Source organism: Mustela putorius, unplaced genomic scaffold (genome assembly GCF_011764305.1).
Source record: "Mustela putorius furo isolate JIRA1106 unplaced genomic scaffold, ASM1176430v1.1 tig00000592_pilon_pilon_pilon, whole genome shotgun sequence".
NCBI classification, from domain to species: domain Eukaryota; kingdom Metazoa; phylum Chordata; class Mammalia; order Carnivora; family Mustelidae; genus Mustela; species Mustela putorius.
In genome coordinates, this window is record NW_025421426.1 from 599,911 (window position 1) to 620,952 (window position 21,042).

At 48.0% G+C, this 21,042-nt stretch overlaps 1 protein-coding gene across 4 annotated transcripts in view; it reads right to left on the minus strand.

The window, feature by feature from the left end:
• The window catches only part of CASS4 (Cas scaffold protein family member 4), a 35,926-nt gene that overhangs the window by 13,076 nt on the left and 1,808 nt on the right, over window positions 1–21,042 (minus strand). For 3 of the 4 annotated variants that reach the window (XM_004759890.3, XM_045082048.1, XM_045082047.1), the window contains one exon: window positions 1,552–1,974. The exons of the other annotated variant lie outside the window; for it this stretch is intronic. In XM_004759890.3, the coding sequence (XP_004759947.1) occupies window positions 1,552–1,974 (423 nt within the window). The remainder of the gene's footprint in view (window positions 1–1,551; window positions 1,975–21,042) is intronic. 4 annotated transcript variants of the gene reach the window in all.

Genomic DNA, 21,042 nt, shown 5'->3' on the forward strand with positions numbered 1-21,042 from the left:
CCGCAGCTGTTTTGTGCACAAATGTCTACTTCTCTGCCTGGCAGCCCTGGGGGTTAGAAAATCTGAAGCATTCAAAATATTTTAAGAAACCAACACCTTTTAGGGCACTTGGGTGGCTCAGTTGGTCAAGCGACTGCCTTTGGCTCAGGTCATGATCCTGGAGTCCTGGAATCGAGTCCCGAATCCGGCTCCCTGCTCAGCAGGAAGTCTGCTTCTCCCTCTGACCCTCCCCCTTCTCGTGCTCTCTCTCTCTCTCTCAAATAAATAAAATCTAAAACCAAACCAAAACAAAATACCTTCAAATTTAAAAAAAGAAAGGAAAGAAAAGAAATCAACACCTTTCCATGGTTGGAGGTGCTGTGGGGAAGGCTACAAGACCTTCCCGGGGTCCCCAGCTCGTGCGTCAGGGGCAGGGTGGGATGGGGTGGGGGTGGCGGCCGTCCTGGACACAGACCTTGCCAGGATCCCTGCCCTAAGCTTAGGCCAGGTAAGACCAAACTGCAGGAAATCCCCACAGTGACCCCAGACCACAAAAATCTGTTCTGCTTGCTTAACCCCTCATACGGCCTAGGCCTGGGGACAGCAATCCATTGTTTTCTTCCTTTCTTCTTTAAATTCCTTTCCATTAAAAAAAAAAAAAAAAAGTTTTCATTTTGCAATTATCTAGTGCTTCTTTTCCTCTGTTTCTTTTTAATTGCTATTTTTGAAAACTGCTGATGTCATACATACTGTATATAACTCACAAACCAACTTTCTGATCTCTCGGCTCCTTGACTGTGTACCCGCCCCAAGCCAGGCACAGTCGCAGGCACAGGAACCATACGAGTGACCAACTCTACTTCTCAAGGGAACCTTAGTCAGTGAGCACACACACTTATATACACACAGATCATCTGGTTTCTTTTTCTTTTTTTTAGTTTTTGTGTGGTTGGTTTTGTTTAAACGGTTATTTTCCCCCTTCTACATGCCTCCTAGAACGACTTCATCTTTCTTTCAACAAGTGCCCAGTATGTTGCAAACATTTATATAACCAGTCGCCCCATTAACAAACATATAGGCATCTTCGATTTTTCCCTGTAACAAAAAATGCTATTATGGCCATGGCCTTCTCCACTCAAATCTATGTTTGCCTCCTTGGGTATTTCTGTAGTAATTCTGGAAGTAAAGTTTCTTGGCTGAAGGGAATCTAGATGTTAAATCTGTTGGGTAATTTCTTGCCTTTGAACCCATCAGAAGTCCCAGTGTCCGAAGGGCCATGGTAAAGGTCCTTAATACTTTCATAAATACCCTCACTAAGCATTCGATTTCCCAGCGAGCATGGGCTTCTTGGAGAGCCGGGGTTGGGGGGGGAAATCACTGGAGTGCTGAGAATATCAGCAAGAAGCAAACTGGGCGCCAACCAAGCCCACCCATCATCACCCAATCAAAGGTGTCCAGGTTCCCATTTTGCACACGGTTCCTCCTGCTGGACACCACGAACTGAAGGGCGAGGTCAGCCCCTGGGTGTTACATACCCCTCAACGCATCTGTTTTATCTGGAAACATGCATACCTGTTTCGGAAAGCTTAGAGTCTTTTCACAGACGATCCTGGCCCCCGCCGGTGGGTCAGGGAATTCGTAGACTTGGGTGGCGGTTCGTGGAGGCCCCTCCACCCAGCTCCTCATGTCCTCGTACACGGGGCCTGCAGTCGGGGGCTTGAGTAGGGTGGGCACCTGGTAGGTGTCCTTGGAGCAGGTAAGAGGTTCTTCCAGGCCTCTCAGGAGAGGGGCACATGGCCTGTCTGCGGGAGCCTCAGGGAGGATTTGGAGGCGGTTGGCAGGGGCCAGACCTTGCCTCCCGTGGAGCAAACACTTCCACCAGCCCTCGCTTTCTGGCACGTTTTGTTCCAGAATGGTCAAGATGTCTCCTCTGCAGAAAGCCAGCTCGTAGGAGCAGTCTGGGTGGTTGTCAAAAAGCGCTCTGGCCAGGAGGGTCTGGGGGCGGGAGGAGAAAGAGCTCATTGTGATTCCTGCTGCCAACATCCACTCCGTCAAGGCCACTGGCTTGGAAACACATTCGAATGTTTCCCTGACCCCACAGGCTCTTGTCCCTACTCTTTGCCTGATTCCTTCCGACCCATCCTTGCGGACTCTGGCGAAATGTCCTGTCCTCAGGGCAGTCTAACTTGTCGAGTCTCCTGAATGTGCTCTCAGGGCTCTGTTTCCACTGTGACGACCCCAAGCTGCGTGGGTCAGCGCAGCAGAGCACGTAGTCGAATTGAAATCCTGGCTCTGCGACTTCTTAGCTGTGGGCCTTTGAGCAAATTAGCTACTCTCTCTGGGCCTCAGTTTCCTTGTCTGTTAAATGGGACTAGTGATAATATCTCCCAGGGCGGGGTGGTGGTGGTGGTGGTGGTGGTGGCAAGAATGAAAAGGACTATTATGTACATAAAGCTCACTGAACAGAGCTCGGTAAAGGCTGTTTACTGTCCTCATGATCACGGTGCTCTTTGTCTGGTTGTTGTTATTTCTCTCCTGAACTGGATCCTAAGTTCCATGACTGCTGCGACCCTATCTCCCTTATATGCTGCTCGGTCCCCAACATCAAACTCAGATTCAGATGCCTGGGAGTTGCTCAGTCGACCTTCCTTAGCGGGGGAGTGAGGAAGGAGAGACACGGGAGTTAGTGACTAGTTTGTGGCCACACGACCAGGATCAAAACCCAGTCAGGGGCGCCTGGGTGGCTCAGTGCGTTAGGCATCTGCCTTCAGCTCAGGCCATGATCTCGGGGTCCTGGGGTTGAGCCCCGCGTCGGGCTCTGCGCTCAGCAGGGAATCCATTTGTCCCTCTCCCCCCCCCCCCGCCACAACCATGTTCATTCTCTCTTTCTCTAATAAATAAGTAAAATCCTAAAAAGAAAGAAAGAAACCCAGTCAGTCTCCCTAATTCTCAGATTCATTCTCTTCCTGTAAGCCACACACACTGTCCTGCCTCAGGGACAGCAATGGGTAAGCCTCCTTCTTATTGGATTTTGTTACTATAATTACATGAAGACAGTTTGTTTCTCGGGGTTTTAACATAACCACCTGTTACTACGTCAATGCACACTTTTCACAGAAAAATTAGGAAATGCAGAAGAGCAAAAAGAGGTGAAAACTACGCATAATCCCACCACTCAGAGGTAACTTTTTAGACCATTTGGTATTTAGCCTTCTGGTTGCTTTTTTCTTTCTTCGACTAAATTTAGTTAATTATACCTTTGATAGTCATTAACTCCTAGTACATACAGTTTATAAATAAGACAAAGCAAATTGACCTGCTGCCCCATTATGTTTGTCAGGGAGCGTTGCTTTTTATTTATTTTTTTGCGTAAAGTCTTTCTGTTACGAAAACGGAATTGGAGGTCCAGCTGCGGAAAAGTATCGTTTTAAGCACACAGTGAGGTCTCTGTGCATTTAGAGAAACACTATCACGTGTAAATCCAAGCACAAGTCGAGTCAGGTCCTGTGTACAGACACTGATAATCCCACATTAAATCTACTACAGTTGAGGTCCCAGGAGATCAGGAATAAGTTCTGTACCTGGAACTTTCTTCTTACCACAAAAGCAGTAAACGTTCAGGACAGAGAGAGTACAAAGTAATGATGAGCAAATAGAAGAACGCAGAAGTGCCTGCCACGGATGACCACTGTCACTCCTTGGGGTCGTCCCCTCTCGGGTCTTGTGCCTTTTCGTTCATATTATGCGCAGAGTCAGCCGTGTTTTAAAAGCCTCATGCATGGAAGAGCTTGCTCTTCCTGGTTCAGGGACATTTTAGCTAATTCCAGTTTTTAGTTATTACAAACAGTGCTGAGAAGATCGTCTTTCTCACTAGATATTTGCCACGTTCCTTATTTATTTCCACAGAGAAATGCCCAGGGGGCTGAAATCCTTAGGACGCCCCCTGCCCTCATGGCCCTCAGACACGGCTGACCCACGGACCCTTCCATCCACTGTGAACGGGACTGCCCACTTCCTCACATCCCATGACCCTCGGCAGGAGCTCTTGGTTGGATGGTACATTTGTTTTAAAAATCTTTGTCATGGAAACTTGAGATTTTTTTTAAAAAAACACATTCTTGGCAATCAACTCATTTTTAAAAAGAAGGAACACAGAGGTTGAGCCTCTGCCTTCGGCTCAGGTCATGATCTCAGGGTCCTGGGACCGAACCCCGAATTAGGCTCTCTGCTCGGCGGGGAGCCTGCTTCCTCCTCTTTCTCTGCCTGCCTCTCTGCCTACTTGTGATCTCTCTCTCTCTGTCAAATAAATAGATAAATAAAAATCTTTAATAAAAAAATAATAATAAAAAGAAGGAACACGCTCCCGAAGCATTAGAGGTGTGTGTGTGTGTTGCGGAGGACCTTCCTGCCTGTGGGCCTCTCTCCTTCTATCCTTGAAATCTCCCCTGAGAGGCTGTGCCGGGTTACACGGAAAAGCAGAGAGCCCAGTTAGGGCTAATAAACACGGATTGCCTCCGGGGTGTGAGGGACTTCATGAAGTGTCCCCTCGGCCACCTACAAATTCTTTGTTAAGAGCAGCCGACCTTGGCTGAAATTTTATGAGCGACAGCACTGTTCTGTGTGCTTGAGTTCGGAGATACCAATTTTGATCATGTGGTGGTCCACTCTGTACGCTTTCCACGGCTCCCCCGTAGCCCATGCTCTGCCCAAACCTTCAGGCCCTGAGAGATCCCACTCCCGCCCACATCTCCGGGCTCGTGGTATCACTTCCTCATCAGCCCCACAGGAGCACACCCTTTGCGTGGGCTTGAGTCCCTCACACGGGCTGCTGCCTCTGTCTGAGAGTCAGCAGCTGTGTGCCGAATCGGACCCACTCATCTTTCCAGACTCCTCTTAGATGTCCCTCCTTGGCAGAAGGATTCCTTGACACCCAGACTCCTTCAGACTACCCTAGTTCTCGCCATTTTTTTTTTGCTCAATGCTTTTCCGTGTCAGGACTGATGACATTGGCATATAATTCATTAAGTAGGTGATGATCATCTATTCGGTGTCTCTGTCCGGGCTAGAGCACCGACTCCGGAAGAGGACACCGTCCTCACTCTAACCGCATCCCCAACTTCCGGCACATGGCAGGTGCTTATTGGTGGCTTTTTGAGTGAATTGGGTGGATGAGGCGGTGGATAAGGCCCCTGTGTGCATAAAAGGACACACAGCTGAGCTGAGAGCTCCTGTTTCTTTCTAGAGTAGGATAAAAAGGAGGGTCTCCGAGACTCTCTGCCCATCCCATTAGGTGGCCTTTGATGGGAATGACCACCACGATGTCCAAAAGATGGGCCACAGGACCTGGCTAGTCTGCTTACTCGGCAACTGTCCCACGGATGTGGTGCGGGCGTGTTTCCAGCCTGGGGAATCGAGCAGAGCCGAAGCATTTAGAGGGAACAGAATTGTCGGTTCTTATAAAGAGTACCAATTAGGGCGCCTGGGTGGCTCAGTCGTTAAGCATCTGCCTTCAGCTCAGGTCATGATCCCAGAGTCCCAGATTGAGTCCCAGATCGAGTCCCACATCAGGCTCCTTGCTCAGCGGGGAGTCTGCCTCTCCCTTTGACCGTCCCCCTCTCATGCTCTCTCTCTCTCTCTCATTCTCTCTCTCTCTCATAAATAAAATCTTAGGGAAAAAAAAGAGTACAAATTAAAGGCCAGGATTTAGTGAAGTTCTCTGTTATTTTGTAGATTTTTTTCCTAGTTAATAGTAATCTCTGCATAGTAAGAAAAGAACCTGAAAGGTTACGGTCTATTACCTTGTCAGACTTTAACCAGATTTAATAATCGCTATTCAATTGCCTGCGGCTACCTGGAGTCTTAAAGGCTCTCTGACCCAGTTTGAACATCTTCCTGGTTCTCTCCTTAACGGATCCGTGTAACAAAATCCATGGTACCTTCCTGAACATTACACTGCAACCGTTCACACTGGTGGGAAAACAAAAACACAGTCTCCAACCAAGCATCACGACTTCACGAAATACACTTGGCACAGCCGTAAAAGAAAAAGCAGATCATTGGAGAGCCGCTGGCATTTGTTTAGAAATAAGATCACGTGTGTGTCCAGACAGAGCAGTTGCCACATTATGGCCGCTGCTCGGAAGCACCCAGACTGGCATCAGCTTCGGCAGCGGATTTGCCTGTTACGAGAGGCAGGGACTGCTTCCTGGAGAACAGCTGGCTCGTACAGTCAGCCACTCCACGCAGCACCCACAGCTGTCCACGACGAGAGCCACCATCTTACGACTCTGGGCCTCCCGCCTGCAATCTGCAGGGCAAACACGCCTCCCTAACAGGCTGTAAACTCCAGGCAAAGGAAAAATCCTATGCATGTTGCTATCACTTAACTGTCTTCGTTCTAATTGGCAGGGATGTCTCCAGACACCTTGTGCAATCAGCCAAAGTCTCAAAGTTTTAATAGCAAAGCCCATCAAAGTTTCCGTTCCGAAAGAGGAATCTAATACAAGTGAGGCATCTTGGGGGCTCTTCACCTGGGAAACAGAGGACCGTATTGAATGGGGCCCTACTTTGCATCGGGGCGATGCGGTCATTATACCCCTTATGGATGCATTTTCTTATCCTCATCTTACAGAGGAAGAGGCTGAGGGTCAGAGAGATCAAAAGACTTGTCTAAGGTCACCCTGACTCTAACGGCTCTCCTCACATCCATTACTGCCCCGTTCATTCCCCTTACAATCCATTCTCCAGACATTCAAGCACATAAGTATTTAAATCCTTAAATCAGATCATGCTGGTTTCTTATTTAAAAACCTCCAGTAGCTTAGAAATACACTTAGAACAAAATCTACATTCCCTGTCTGGCCGCCCTCCTGGCCCACCACTCCGCCTGTTGACTTTCCTTCAGCCACATTGTTTTCTCCCTTTTCCCAGACGCACTGGGCTCGCTTCCACCGCAGGACCTTTGCTCTTGCTACTCCTCCTGCCCAGAGCACTCTCCCGCCAGACCTTGCCTGACTGGCTCCTCTTACTGATCTCAGCTCGAAGGTCACCTCCCGAAGAAGCTGTCCTTGCATGAAAGTCACTTCTTGCTGAAATGTCCCTGACCACCCACCCAAGTAAGGCCAATCTCCTTGTCGGCGTCCTGATGGGACTGAGATGCTGAGCCTTTAGGCTCACTGAGGAAAGAATGCAGTCAGGACAAGCCAGACGTTTTTGGGCCTACGGTCGGGGTGGGGAAGGGAGGAAGCAGCAGCAGCAGCAGCAAACACTCAGCATTCACCTATGTCCCTGGCACTGTGCTAAGCTCTTCATGGATAACACTTGGAAGCAACCGCCAGCCCGCCACGAGGGAACCTCACCGCCATTGCGATACTCTCTGAGGCCACTCACCAGGTGTTATTTTAATAGGGTGTTAATGTGGAAACGTCTGTGTAGATACTGAGAAGATGAAGGAAGACGTATGTTTATACTTTTGTCCTCTGTGGCCACACTGACAGAGTCTGTGAGCAGTGAAAGAAATATTCCTGACTAATTTCCAGAAAGAGCATTTCCCTCACGTGCCCCACCTCATGCAACAGCTGGGGAGGAAAAGAAAATGAAGATGAATTTGGAAGAAAGAAACAAAGACGAAGTATAAGATTCTCTGGAGAGGGGGTGCCTGGGTGTGTCAGTGGGTTAAAGCCTCTGCCTTCAGCTCAGGTCATGATCCCAGGGTCCTGGGATCGAGCCCCACAGGGACTCTCTGCTCGGTGGGGAACCTGCTTCCTCCTCTCTCTCTGCCTGCCTCTCTGCCTACTTGTGATCTCTGACTGTCAAATAAATAAATAAAATCTTTAAAAAAAAGAAAAAAGATTCTCTGGAGAGACCTTTACACAACCGTCAGATGCAAGGCATTCGTCTGTGTTGAACGAGCTATGGGAGTAACTAGCTACAGCTGGAGAAATCTGGGATGTTTGTTCATTCATTGATTCATTCATTCACCAAGATCGTACGGAGCATCTACTATATACCCAGGGCCCTGCTAGGGATACAGCAGTGAACAAAGTTCCTGATCTCGTGTCAGTCTACGTTCCAGTGGGGGAGACAAACCTAATCAGATTTTCCCAGAAAGCAACAGAGGGTTTCTGCCCTTCTTCCGGACAAGGAGGGAAATACAGAAGTTATGAGGAATGCGGGTGTAGTGAGAACAGAGCCGTGGAAATTGTGGAAATTGTGCTCTGGGGGTGAGGGGGTAGGAGTTAGTCAGCTCAGGAGTCATCCAGGCGAAGGAAGAGAAAGGTCTGAGGGCTGCGGGGGCGCGATGGACGGAGAGGGTGTGTGTGGAGCCGGCGGCGAGCAGAGGAACCGAAAGGTGGCGGGGCCGGAAGGGAGAGAAGTAAACAGAGGATCCAGAGCTCGAGTCCCAGCCGCTGAGGCTTGTGTCTGGTTGCCCGGTGAGAGGGATCGGAGTCGGAGGGAGCGGCCGCGAGACCAGAGAGGCTCATCAGGGCCAGCGGCCCAGCAGATGAGGGCACAGGCTGGGTTTAGGACAGCCCGGGGAAGGCGGTGGTGAAGGATCGCCTGCGATCTCTACGGCAAGTCTCGAGAGAGGGGAGGAGGAACCCAGTATGGACCAGGGAGAGTAGCCGGTTCTCGCGCTTTCTGTCTCCTGCAGTGGCACAGAGAGCCAGCCGCCGCGGCTGCAGCTCGAAGCAGAACCACAGGGAACGAGCCCGTGGAGGGGCCGCCGCGGAAGCTTCGGCTCTGTGCCTCTCTTAGTCATCACGTTCTGGACCAGCAGGGTGTGTGCAGCCTCTATGCCTTCCATTGTGCTTTCCTTCCTGGAAAGAACAAAGCTGCAGACACTCAGAGCCTGAGAGCCGGGCGGGGACCCAGGACGCTGTCTTCAGGGTTCGCCTCATTTGAGAATGTTGCATGCCTCAGACCAGGAGAGGTTATGCCACCTGCCTGAGGCCACACAGCGGCGGGCAGCAGCGTGTCTGACACCAACGCCTGCTTTGCCAGCTCGACGCACGGCCTCTCCAAATCGAAGTCAACCTCTTGCTACTTACAGAAGAAGCAGCGAACTCACATGATGATAGGAGCTGGGCAGCAAGCGTACTGAGGCCAGGGGTGGGACATTTGGGAGCGCTGGAAAGTGCAGCGAGTGCACACAGATTTTAAAATATAACTTCTTGGGCCAAGCGAAGTGTGCTGCTCCTGAGTCCAGCCACCGCCGGGGTCTTGGAGGCCCCGTGCTGCCCTCCTTTGCAAACCCGGAGCTCATGCGCAGGAGGCTGGAGCATTTCTGCTCAGTGCAGGGCTCCCGAGTGAGCAGATGATCTGTTTGATGTGCCCCCTACCCCGCCCCTTACGTTATGGCCAAGACCGCGCGCTGACTCCTCACAACACGAGACTCCTCTACCCTTTCCCGTTGCTCCTCTCTCCCCTTCCCCGCGGACACAAGTGCTATCCCCACCCCTATACTCCAGGATTCCTAAGATTAAAAAGTTAGTAGCCGGGGGTAGGAGAGACCCTGAGATGATTTCCTGCAAAGTAGGCAGAAGATCGTCATTTCCTTGGGAACATAAATCGTACCACAAGGTCTCCAGTGCATGGCCGGAAACAGTAAACATACTAAGCGTTCGAGCAAGAGATAAGAGACTGTACATGTGGCAAGAACCGTGAGCCCCAAGTGATGGCTGCCCCCCTGCTCTTACACTGTCATAGAATCTCCTCGCTGACAAAATGAGCATCTGACTTCTACTGAACTCCTTCTCTGAAAAATGTCTGTGTTTAGCATTTTAGCCTCTTCCTCAGGGATTCCATGACTTGTTTCCAAGAATTCTTTGTTTTAGGAGAAGGTAGCAGAATTGTTCATACTTCCCCTCTGAGGATCATGAGAAAATAGTAACATATAAACCACATTTTTTTTCAAAGCACACACTGTAAATATTCGAAGACTTTGACAGATGGCAAGTATGGCTCTCTGAAGTTCATACAGGCTTCCCCTGGGTGGAGGAACTTTGACTCTGAGATCAGTGAGAGCTTCCCTCATAGACCTCTATGGGGCGGCTGAACCCAGACTCGGGACACCAGGAGTAGACACGGAGCCAAGAAAGCCCTTTGATCCTCATAGGGACAATAGTCTCCCTCGAAAGCCCTGGAAGAATTCACTGGAAGTATCTCATGCTGGGGAAATACACAGGCTTAGAAGGATCAAAGCAGGGAGAACGGTGCTGTTGGCTTGTTTGCACGCTTACTTTCCATCGTTTTTAAAAGCACATTATGTTTAGAAAAAAAGAAGTTTCCAAGAGTATAAGCAAAATCCCCTCACCGCCTCCATTTTCTCATCCGTATTCTCCGTATTCTTTCTGTCTTCAGAAAGACAGAAGAAGACGGACAACCCTGGGGAAGAGACAGAGGGACAGGTGACTCACTTTGTGAGAGGTTTTGGCGGGGAGCAGCATTCTGTGAGGTAAGAGGACAGGACAGGTGTGTTTTTAAGGAGTCATGGCAGAGATGGTCTGGAGAGGATTCCCAGTGCGCAACCCCCCATACCAGTGCAGCCTACTCCGCACACACGCTGTGTGTTAGCTGCTACTGGTCTCTTGCAGTTAATCAAAGAGAGAAGAATCCCCTTGACTCTGGGCTGCATGTTGAGTCGCATCACGTTAATTTCGGTTTTTACTACTTAGCCACTTGCCCGTGGATGAGGAGAGGTCACAGTCTTCCGACTTCTGGGCCAGACACTGCAATAATTCGCCTACATTATTTCTCCTGGTATTTACCACCCCACGGAGCAGTTACTGTGACTAATGTTCTGTTCGAGAGATGAGAAAACCAAGGCACAGAGAGGGTGATAAAGTATCGTAAGGGGCTCAGAAAACAAGACGCAGAACGGGAATGGAACACAAGCAGTTTGGACTCTGCAGTCTGCCCTTTTGGCCCACAGATCACAGTGCTTGGCTCAGCCAGCCAGATGGCACGTGCGTCTTGACAGACGAGCAAAGGACAAAGTGTGCCTCCAAGAGAGGGATGGTAAGCGGATAAATACATTTCATTTTATTTTAGTTTACTTTTTAAAGATTTTATCTATTTAACGGAGAGAGAGATCCCAAGTAGGCAGATGCAGGCAGAGAGAGAGAGGGGGAAGCAATCTCCCTGCTGAGCAGAGAGCCCAATGTGGGACTCGATCCCAGGACCCTGAGATCATGACCTGAGCTGAAGGCAGAGGCTTAACCCACTGAGCCACCCAGGCGCCCTGATAAGTACATTTTAAAGATTTTATTTATTTGTTAGAGAGAGAGAGAGAGAGATACAGAGCGCAAGCACAGGCAGACAGAGTGGCAGGTTAGAGGCAGAGGGAGAAGCAGGCTCCCTGCCGAGCAAGGAGCCCGATGTGGGACTCGATCCCAGGACGCTGGGATCACGACCTGAGCCGAAGGCAGCCGCCTAACCAACTGAGTCACCCAGGCGTCCCCGATAAGTACATTTTAATTAGGTATGTACGTTGCATGGTCATTTATCAGAATTAGATCCTGCCCTAAGAATTCAGAACACAGCTCACAGGTTATTATTGGTAAAGAATGATACACTTTCATAATGGAATACCATAAAGCCATTAAAAAGAACGAGGTAGAATTTATATGAGTTGAAAAGGAACCATCTCTAAAATATAGTATTAATTTTTAAAAAGTCAGGATGACTAAGTGTGGGTATGGTGTGTCCCCATTTATGCTATAGTGAGTATAACATCTTTGTGCAAGGTGACATAAGTTTTTGGTTGGCACTTTCCCTCTCTCTGGCTGGGGGACCAGAGCCCAGGAAACCACAGATATTTGGGATTAAAGGAAAACATGCTTTTAGCCCATGCTCACTGGTAGTTAGAATTTTGTAAACCCTGGGTATGTGTTTTAGTTTTAAAAAAGGGTTCTATTGGAAGAAAATGGCTTTACGTTGGTAAACTTGAGTGACTGTCATTAATCATTCCTGTCCATTAGAGAGAAGAAACCTTGCCTCCAAGTCAACTTCATCTCAGCTGAAAGCAGTTTTCCGCCCAAGTCATACCACCAACAGAGAAATTAGGACGATGTTGCAAGATACAAGAGCAGGTGTTGTGTGCCTGTAACGTGCCTGTAACGTGTGGGCGACCTGCTGCTGCTTCCTTCCCCACCCCCAGCTGTATTCTGAAGTCTGTCGATGAGCTGGGACCACCTTCTCTTCCTTTTCTCCACCCCCCACCACCCCGTTTCCCGTTTTCCATTTGTCCCTCCTTCCTTCTTCCCTCCTCTTGAAGAAGCTCCCCTTGAAACAATTGTTCAAGAAAGAAGTTGTTGCCTTAACTTCTGTTTTCCCTCATGGTTTCAATAACTTTCCAGAGCAACGCTGACATTGACAAGTGCAATTCCACAAGGTATAGGGAACTAGGTGTCACGGAAGATAGCAAAACGGTACATTTCATAATCAGAACGCGCCCTGGGACTTGCAACGGTATTCAGCTACTCACCTTTCATGGGTCATGCCTAATGTGCTGAGAGAGCTCGTTGGTGCTATTGTGGGGCTCGAGACAACTCTGCGGCAAGAATCTGCATTTTAGGGGCGCCTGGGTTAAAGTTTCTCTGCCTTCGGCTCAGATCATGATCCCAGATCCTGGGATCGAGACCCACATTGGGCTCTCTGTTCAGTGGGGAGCCTTCCCCCCCCCCCACCTCTCTGCCTACTTGTGATCTCTCTCTGTCAAATAAATAAATAAAATCTTTTTTTAAAAAAAAGAATCTGCATTTTGGTGGGGGGTTAAGGGTAGGAGAAGAATAAATGAAGCAAGATGGGACCGGGAGGGAGACAAACCATAGGAGACTCTTAATCTCACAAAACAAACTGAGGGTTGTGGGGGTGGTTTAGAGAGAGGATGGTTGGGGTTATGGACATTGGGGAAGGTATGTGCTATGCTGTGAAGTGTGTAAACCTGGCGATTCACAGACCTGTACCCCTGGGGCCAATAATACATTATATGTTAATGGAAAATAAAAAAAAGAATCTGCATTTTAGTCTCAGAAATACTTGGGCTTTTTTTTTTTTTTTAATGAGGTGACAGCTAAGTAATTTCTTGCATCATTCTACGGCATAAAGAAGAGTTGTTTCTCTTGGAGCTGGTTTTAAAGGCGTAGCAAAAGGAGAGACACGGAAGGAAAGCTGCTGTCGCCTGTCAAGAGAGGCTGAGGCTGGCAAAATCAGCGAGTTTGGGCTCCAGCCGCTGCTCTGAAAAAGTGGACGCGTTCTCCAGTGACAGGCTCCAGAATGCGGACAAAGTGACCCAAAGTCACTTTCACTGAGACACCGAAATACCCTTTTCTCCCAATAACCTTTATGTTTAGAGTAACACTCAGGCTTAAAAAAAAAAAAAAAAATTAACCGAGTAGCATATAGTTTTTTAAACAAAATATAAATCCTCTCTTTTTGGTTCCGAAGCCAAAAATGGGCCATAGAGCAGCTTTCAATTGCTTGGACTGGTGTGACAGCCCTTTGAGGACGATCATTACTGGCACTCTTAACTTAGGGGAAAAATTTGAAATGACAAGTAATAGACCCCTTCACACGGTTAATGTAGAGTCCCAGGCAGTTTGAATAGTTGCAAGAAATGGATGCCCACCAAGAGAAACGCTGATACTCACATTCACCTTCATCTTGATCCTTTAAAGAAATTATTTTTCAGAGTGATTATTCCATATCCTGAAAAACACCGGCAGAAACCTCTCGGGAGGGGAAGCCCTTCGGTGGCAGTTTAAGCCGGAATGCTGAGGGGTGTGGGTCTAAAACAGTTGTGCGTGAACCGTGTGCTCCTTCTGCAACTGTTCTCGCCAGCAGATCTGAGCGGACCGCAACAGCCCTACCAAAGGATGGGGCCGGCCACAGCAGGCCTTCCCTCCGCCTGTGCCCTGCTCCCCGCCCCCATCCATCGGGTGCCAATAGCCATTGTGGTGGGAACAATCCTGGCGAACATGGAAATGAGACGCTACATGAGAGAAAAAGAACACCTTAAGTCAAAGACTGATTCCTTGTTCTCCTAACACCTGTAAAAATGGCCCTGGTTGATGGCATCCTCTATGAAAAAGCAGAAACGTGAAGTGATTTCTCCACCGTAACGTTGACCTCTGAACCCTCCAGCTTTGAAATCTTCTTGAAGGTTCAGATGAGAAAGCCCCTTATCCCAGGACTTCCGTAGCTGTGGAAGGTCCTGCCCACGGATAAGACTTTGAGGAAGTGACTGACCAGAAAAAAATTCCGAAGCCGACCAATGGAAGTGAAGTATTTTCTTCCCTGAGGCCTGAACGCTGTGGTTTTCCAGTAGGTTTGGGTCTTGACCAGATCCACTCGTTTGAATCTACTTCCCCTATTGATGGGAACCTTGCTAGAATGCACTTTTCGTGCTTCATTGATTTGGCAATCATATATTAAATCCCTACTGTAGGTTTGACACCGTATGCTGGGGGCAGTGAGCAAAGCAGTACAGGTCCCCTTGATGTAGCCTCAGGATAGAAATGACGCAATGAGAAACCAGGCCTTCCAGTAACTGATATTTAATTGGTTGTGGCCCAAGATGGGTGTCTGTTATACCAAACTGTGTCCTTCAGTCCACTGTTCCTCACCGCTCCCTCCTCCACCACCTCCACGTTAACTCTTAGCCAGTCACATCCCTGGGTTATCGATTAAGATACCTTGTTTGGAAAAAAAAGAGAAGTTGGAAGCAACTTCTGGAAGTGGTTGAGGTTGAGCCCTTGCTCGTGAGAAGCGCAGGGAGGGAGGAGGGCGAGTGACTGGGAACTTCTTGGGGCCTCCACAGCTGGGTTCTTTCCCTTTTAAGCTTCCTTTCCTCTCTTCCTGTTTTCTTTCTTTCTTTTTTTTTTTTTTTTTGAAGGAAAAAGAAGAGGAAAGACAGGGGCTACAAGAAGGTGTTTCTGTGCCATCGTGCCCTGTCCGATGAGGAGGACACTTTGTCTAGGATGGCACTTGTCAACTCCGTGTGTCTATTAACTGCTTCCCGTCATAGCCATGTGTCATCGTTCTTGGTACATTGTTTTACTTAGAGTAAAATGTTAAAAGAGACCAATTACTAACAACTCTTCCTAAGCTACCTTGCCTGTAAAATTGTTTGATGAGCTAGTATTCTTTTTTTTTTAATGCATATGAGAATACATAACAGACGTTAGAAAAATGTTGTATCCGTGTCCCGCATCTAAGATCGTCTGGGAGGCTAGCAGTCAAGGGCCCTTCAGGGTGTGATTTTTTTCCATCTGATTGATCAGGAAGAATTCAAAGCTGGCCCAAGCTGTTTAACAGATCACAGAAAGATAAGGGAAGGTTCATGCCAGTTCACTGAACTCTCTATGCCCGGGTCATTTTTAGGTGTGTTAGGAAAGCAAGGAGCCACCCTGTTACTTGAGCTCGTGGTCTCCCCTCTGTGGATGTGAATTTATCCCAGTGCCTGGACTTACCCACTTTGTTGTCAGTAATGAGTTATGGATAAGCCCGTCGCAGGTCTTACTTGGGAGACCACACGGACAGTGAGACACTGGTGTGTGTAACTGGCCGCGCTGACCTCACGATATTCATTAATCTCCTCACTTTGGGCAACATCCATGCAGGAAAGAACCAGCTGGAAGTACTCGCTGTCTATCATCAACTCTTATGCCCTTTCAACCTCGGGGCAAGTTTACATTCTGAACCTGAAGTGAACATCCCCCAAAGCCCTTTTTACTTTCTGTTAACTGGAGGGCAAAAATTGCCAAGGGAGAAAGACCCTACTGCTTTCTTGTCTCATTCCTTCTGTTTTCTTCTCCCTGGATGACAGATTGCCTGTAACAGATGCAGAGCAAAAGCTGCTTTTGGTTCTACGGAGAAACAAGACTTGCAGGAAAAAGAACAATACTGTCTATCCAGTAACTTCTAAGCTCACGGAGACATTCTCTCGGGAGTGCGTGGCCACATGGGTAGCCCAGACGTGCCCGTGGATGACTTTTCAGTGGTTTCCGTGTTTTTCCTAGAGGAGTCTGCAGAGACTGCAAGCCTTTGCCCAGAAGCCCGGATGCCGGCCCAGGTGCGGGACACACTGCCTTCTTGCCATTACTTCTGTCCCCATGGTGTGGACCCAAGCCTTCTCTTCCACTCCAGCCCAAAATGACTTATGAGCAATACAGACGGACACGGTTCCTAAAGTATTTATTTCCCCTTTTTGCAACTCATGTTGGAGTATCCAAATATCACTTCTCCCCGCCTCCCACCTCCGTCCTTTGAAGTTATTTCCCCTCCAGGCACTTGTCATTTCCTCCCTTAGTCATCCTAGTTCCAAAATGACCATGTTCTGTTTTTAGGGCTGCTTCCCCATTCGATGATCATGCAGACGACTTTTCTTTGAATAGTCTGGTAACTTTGGGGGTTGTGAGGGTGTTCTGTTGAGTTTTTTTTTGTTTGTTTTTTTTAATAGTGAGCTCTCTAGCAAATAAACTGTTACGAGAATAAAAGTTATTAAACAGGAGTGATCATACAATATGATGGGTATTTTATTCACTAAAATGACAGTTTATTATATTGGGAAACGGGTGGTGTTTAGAACAGTGCACGGCACAGGGCAGGCACCCATTAATTTGTTGAATGAATGAAAGGTATATTGCCTGGAAATAAGGTTGGTAGAAAACAAACATCAGTTTAAAAGGATGCGTAGCATGTGTCGTTCAATAAAAACTGTTTACATCTTTCTTTGGTCTTCTTTCTGTTCATTTCCCCTGACAGTTTCAAAATGTCAAAAGTTTTTTCAAAGGACAGGGAAGGGGTTTTTGTTCGTGTGCACTGGGAACAGCACGGCGGCCTGCAAAATGGAAGGAGAGACCCCCGCCCTTGTCTCCTGACTCATCCTCCGCTTCTGCTCTTCTTGGCCAACATCCATTTGTTGCATAGCAGCCTGAGTGATGTCTTAGAAACATAAGACCATAAGACATCAGATCATGTCATCTCCTTCTTTAAATAGGCCAGTGGCTTCCTTAGCACTTAGAATGCACCTTAAAGATCTTACAGGACCAACAAGGTCCCACATGAACAGGACCCTGCTTCTCCCTGCAGTCTCGTTTCTGCCCACTCTCTCTCCTTGTCCCTCTGCCCCAACAACGTCGGCCTTTTTGCGGATCTTCCAACAGGCTGAATCTCTTCCTGCTGTAGGGCCTTTGCCTTTGCTGTCTCCTCTGTCTGGAATGCTTCTGCCATCGTGCAGGTCTCCGGGGAGGCCCTCTCTATCCATCACCTTGATCAGATCACCTTGTTTTATTTTCTTCAGGGCAGTTCTCAACGCTGAAGTCATTGTGTCCAGTTACTCATCTACTGACTTTCTGGCCCTACTAGGACATCAGCTCTGTGTTGATCATCCAAACCCCAGGATCCAGTAACTACATTGGATCCCGTTGCTGGGTAGATGGCTAAACTGTGGACAGTGAACTGTGTTCTCTGGCTGGCTGTCATATCTGGGATGTTTTGCCTTGTGAGGCAGGTAAAGGGATGGAACTGCTGGACAAGGTCACGGGGAGGCCGCAGGTCCTTGTGACCTTGACTTCAGCTGCAAAGGCTCAGATCTAAGGCAACTTCCGACCATGGGAGTGAGAAGGGGGCCAGTTCTCGAAAGTCTAGGCTGAGTGGATCAGGCTGGGGCCAGGTAGCGGTTAGGGAGCTTAGAGTCGTGGTGGCCTCAGTTCCCAGGTGTCTGACAACTAGGAAGTACTGTCTCTGACCTTGTGGCAGGGCAGGGCTATGTCGCAAGTGTTCCATCTGCACTCTCTGTGACCTCCCACTTATTCACACACAACTCAAATTGTTTATTGGGCACCTATGGACAGGTACTGCTGTAGGCACTGGAGACCCAGCCCTGAGTAAGAAAGCCCAGAAGACATACAAATGGCTATCAGACACATGAAAATGTGTTCATCATCATTAGCCATCAGGGAGATTCAAATCAAAACCACATTGAGATACCACCTTACACCAGTTAGAATGGCCCGAATCAACAAGACAGTAAACAACATGTGTTGGAGAGGATGTGGAGAAAGAGGAACCCTCTTACACTGTTGGTGGGAATGCAAGTTGGTACAGCCACTTTGGAAAACAGTGTGGAGATTCCTTAAGAAATTAAAAACAGAGCTTCCCTATGACCCTGTAATTGCACTACTGGATATTTATCCCAAAGATCCAGATGTAGTGAAAAGAAGGGCCATCCGTACCCCAATGTTCATAGCAGTAATGGCCACGGTCACCAAACTGTGGAAAGAACCAAGATGCCCTTCAACGGACGGAATGGATAAGGAAGATGTGGTCCATATATAAAATGAAGTATGATGCCTCCATCAGAAAGGATGAATACCCAACTTTGGTATCAACATGGACGGGACTGGAGGAGATTATGTTGAGTGAAATAAGTCACGCAGAGAGAGTCAATTATCATATGGTTTCACTTATTTGAAAAGTAACACTGAAGACACAGGGAGATGGAGAGGAGAAGTGAATTGGGGGAAATCAGAGGGGGAGATGAACCATGAGAGACTATGGACTCTGAGAAACAAACTGAGGGTTTTGGAGGAGAGCAGGAAGGGGGTTTAGGTGAGCCTGGTGGTAGGCATTAAGGAGGGCACATATTGCCTGGAGCACTGGGTGTGCTGCATAAACAATGAATCTTGGAACACTGAAAAAATAAAATAAAATAAAATAAAATAAAAAATGAATAAAGAAAGCCCAGGTCTGTCCCTTGTGGAGCTGACGCTCCAGAGGGGACGACAGATGATGAATAAAGGGAGAAACAATTGGGAAAGATGATTTCAGACGTTGATAAATGAAGAGGAGGAGGAAGCTGAGAATGACCAGGGAGGGTGTGGCTGGGGACGTGCCTTGGGTGGGGAGGTCCAGAGAGGGGTCAAGCTAGTGAGTGAGCGAGGGTGGAAGATGCTTTCGGGGAAGCCCCATGGCATCCAGCCCCCAGATGGAGCGTCTCAAGGTGGGGGAAGGGGAGGCAGTGAGGTGGGGGATTTGGCGGGAGGAGGTCAGGTTGGCCTTGCGGCCGTCATAAGTTCTCTGCACACATTCCCGCTGCCATTCCTCAACAAAGACTGAGTGAAAACGTCTTGCTTCCCACCTCAGAGGTCCTAAAGGCACAAGGGGAGCCTGCAATTCTCCCCGCCCGCAAGTGACATCCGCAGTGCGCTTGCCTGGATGCGCCGAGGCAGGCACCGCCTAGCTGTTGGGCCTGCCGGTGTCTAGACAAGCCCTGGGTACGTTGGCAATCTTTACCGAGCCCCTCCCTGAGGGGCTGGAGGACCGCTCCACCCAGAATTGGGATGGAAGAGAGCTAAAGGATATTTGCTCTTCACTGGAGGTGGAACCTGAAATGTTAAGGACATCTCAGAACACTGAAACGTGCGTGAAACATAAGTATTATTTTGATCAGTTCTCTGGACAACCACCCTTCAGAAACAGGGGAAAGACACGTGTCTGAAAATTCCTTTCAGAAAACCAAGTGAGCCTACAGCCATATTGACAGAAGAGAGAAAGTGCAGGTCTGGGGTAGAGAAAAGTGCAGGGCTGGGGCAGGTAGAGAAAATACTGTGAGAAAGTAGGTATAAAATAGAATCAAATTTCAGAAATTCTCAGAAAGCGAAGGAAAACTAATACCATGCTTATCTGACTCTCCTTCAATTCCAGCCAGACAAAGATGTCTGTGCCCAAAGTTGCCAGTTTCAACATGAGCTCTAATGGTGTGCACGGGTACACACACACTCAGAAGTGAATACAATTTGTAACACACGGGACCCTGTCACTTAAGTACACGCAAACTCTGTTTTCATAAATAAGGCACTTGTAAAACTACCCAAAATCCCAAACAAGGCTTTACTTATAATAAAATCACTTATTCACCCTTTTAGACCTAAATTTCCAGCATTTCTTGAATGGAGTTGAACATGGAGGCAACCAGCTACTGTCCAGTAAGCCAACGAATGACGTGTTAGATGCAGCACTTTGCCACCTGTGACGAGCTACTACCTCTGTTGCGAATGTACCACTCCCCAAGTTTCCCGACACTAATACCATCTTATTTACTTTCCATTTTTCTTTTGGTTTTATGTGAGAATTAGGGAAAACCTAATCAAAGTCAGACAACTACACGGAGGCTGCTGGTCACAAAGGCGGAGACTCTACTGACACAGAACAGTTGGGTGACAAGCAGCAGAACCAGGGGACAGCATGATAGGCAGTCACGGTCACCCCCCACTGTCCGCAGGCCACCTGCAGGGTATGAGAGGCATTCCGGGATGCCCCCGAAGAACCTGACGGTGCTTCAAAGCCAAATGCGCTGAAAGCTGAGAACCACTTACATGGTATGACCCCTGACTGCATGGTGTCCCTCTAATAAAAAGCAATTAATTAACAAAGGAGATCAACTGTGCTAAAATAAATGGAACTCTAATAGGTATTGCTCATTGTAAAAGGTGAGAAGCTCAACAGTTGTTCCATTAGTGCTCTTACTTGTAGAAAGCCTTTAAATAAGTATATTATATCACACGTGCATTGATATGTTTTGTAGGCATCCCAGAGCCGAGGTTGCCTCTGGACTAGGAGTTGAAGATGTGGGTTCTTGCCCTACTGCTGCTGGTATGGACTTAGTGTTAGAAGGACATTATTAATTCAACGTTAAATTTTCTTGCCTGTGATCAGATTGGAGTTGTACAGAAGAATGTCCTTGTTTTTAAGAGATACATATTGATGTGAAGCGTCCTTTAGGGGTGAAATGTCATTATGCCCACAATCGATTTTCAAATGGTGTAACAGTAACAACAAAGTGTGCACACACCTCTGTAAATACACACAAGGAGAGGCAGACAAATGTAGCAAAGTGCCAGGAATCAGTGAATCTAGGTAAAGGCTACGCAGGGATTTACTGAATTACTGCCCCCCCCCAGGTTTCTAATGGTTTAAAATTTTTTCAAAGAAAATAGTTGGGTATAAAATTCCAAGGTTCCTTAAATATTTACACACAATCCATATGAGTGAGGCCGG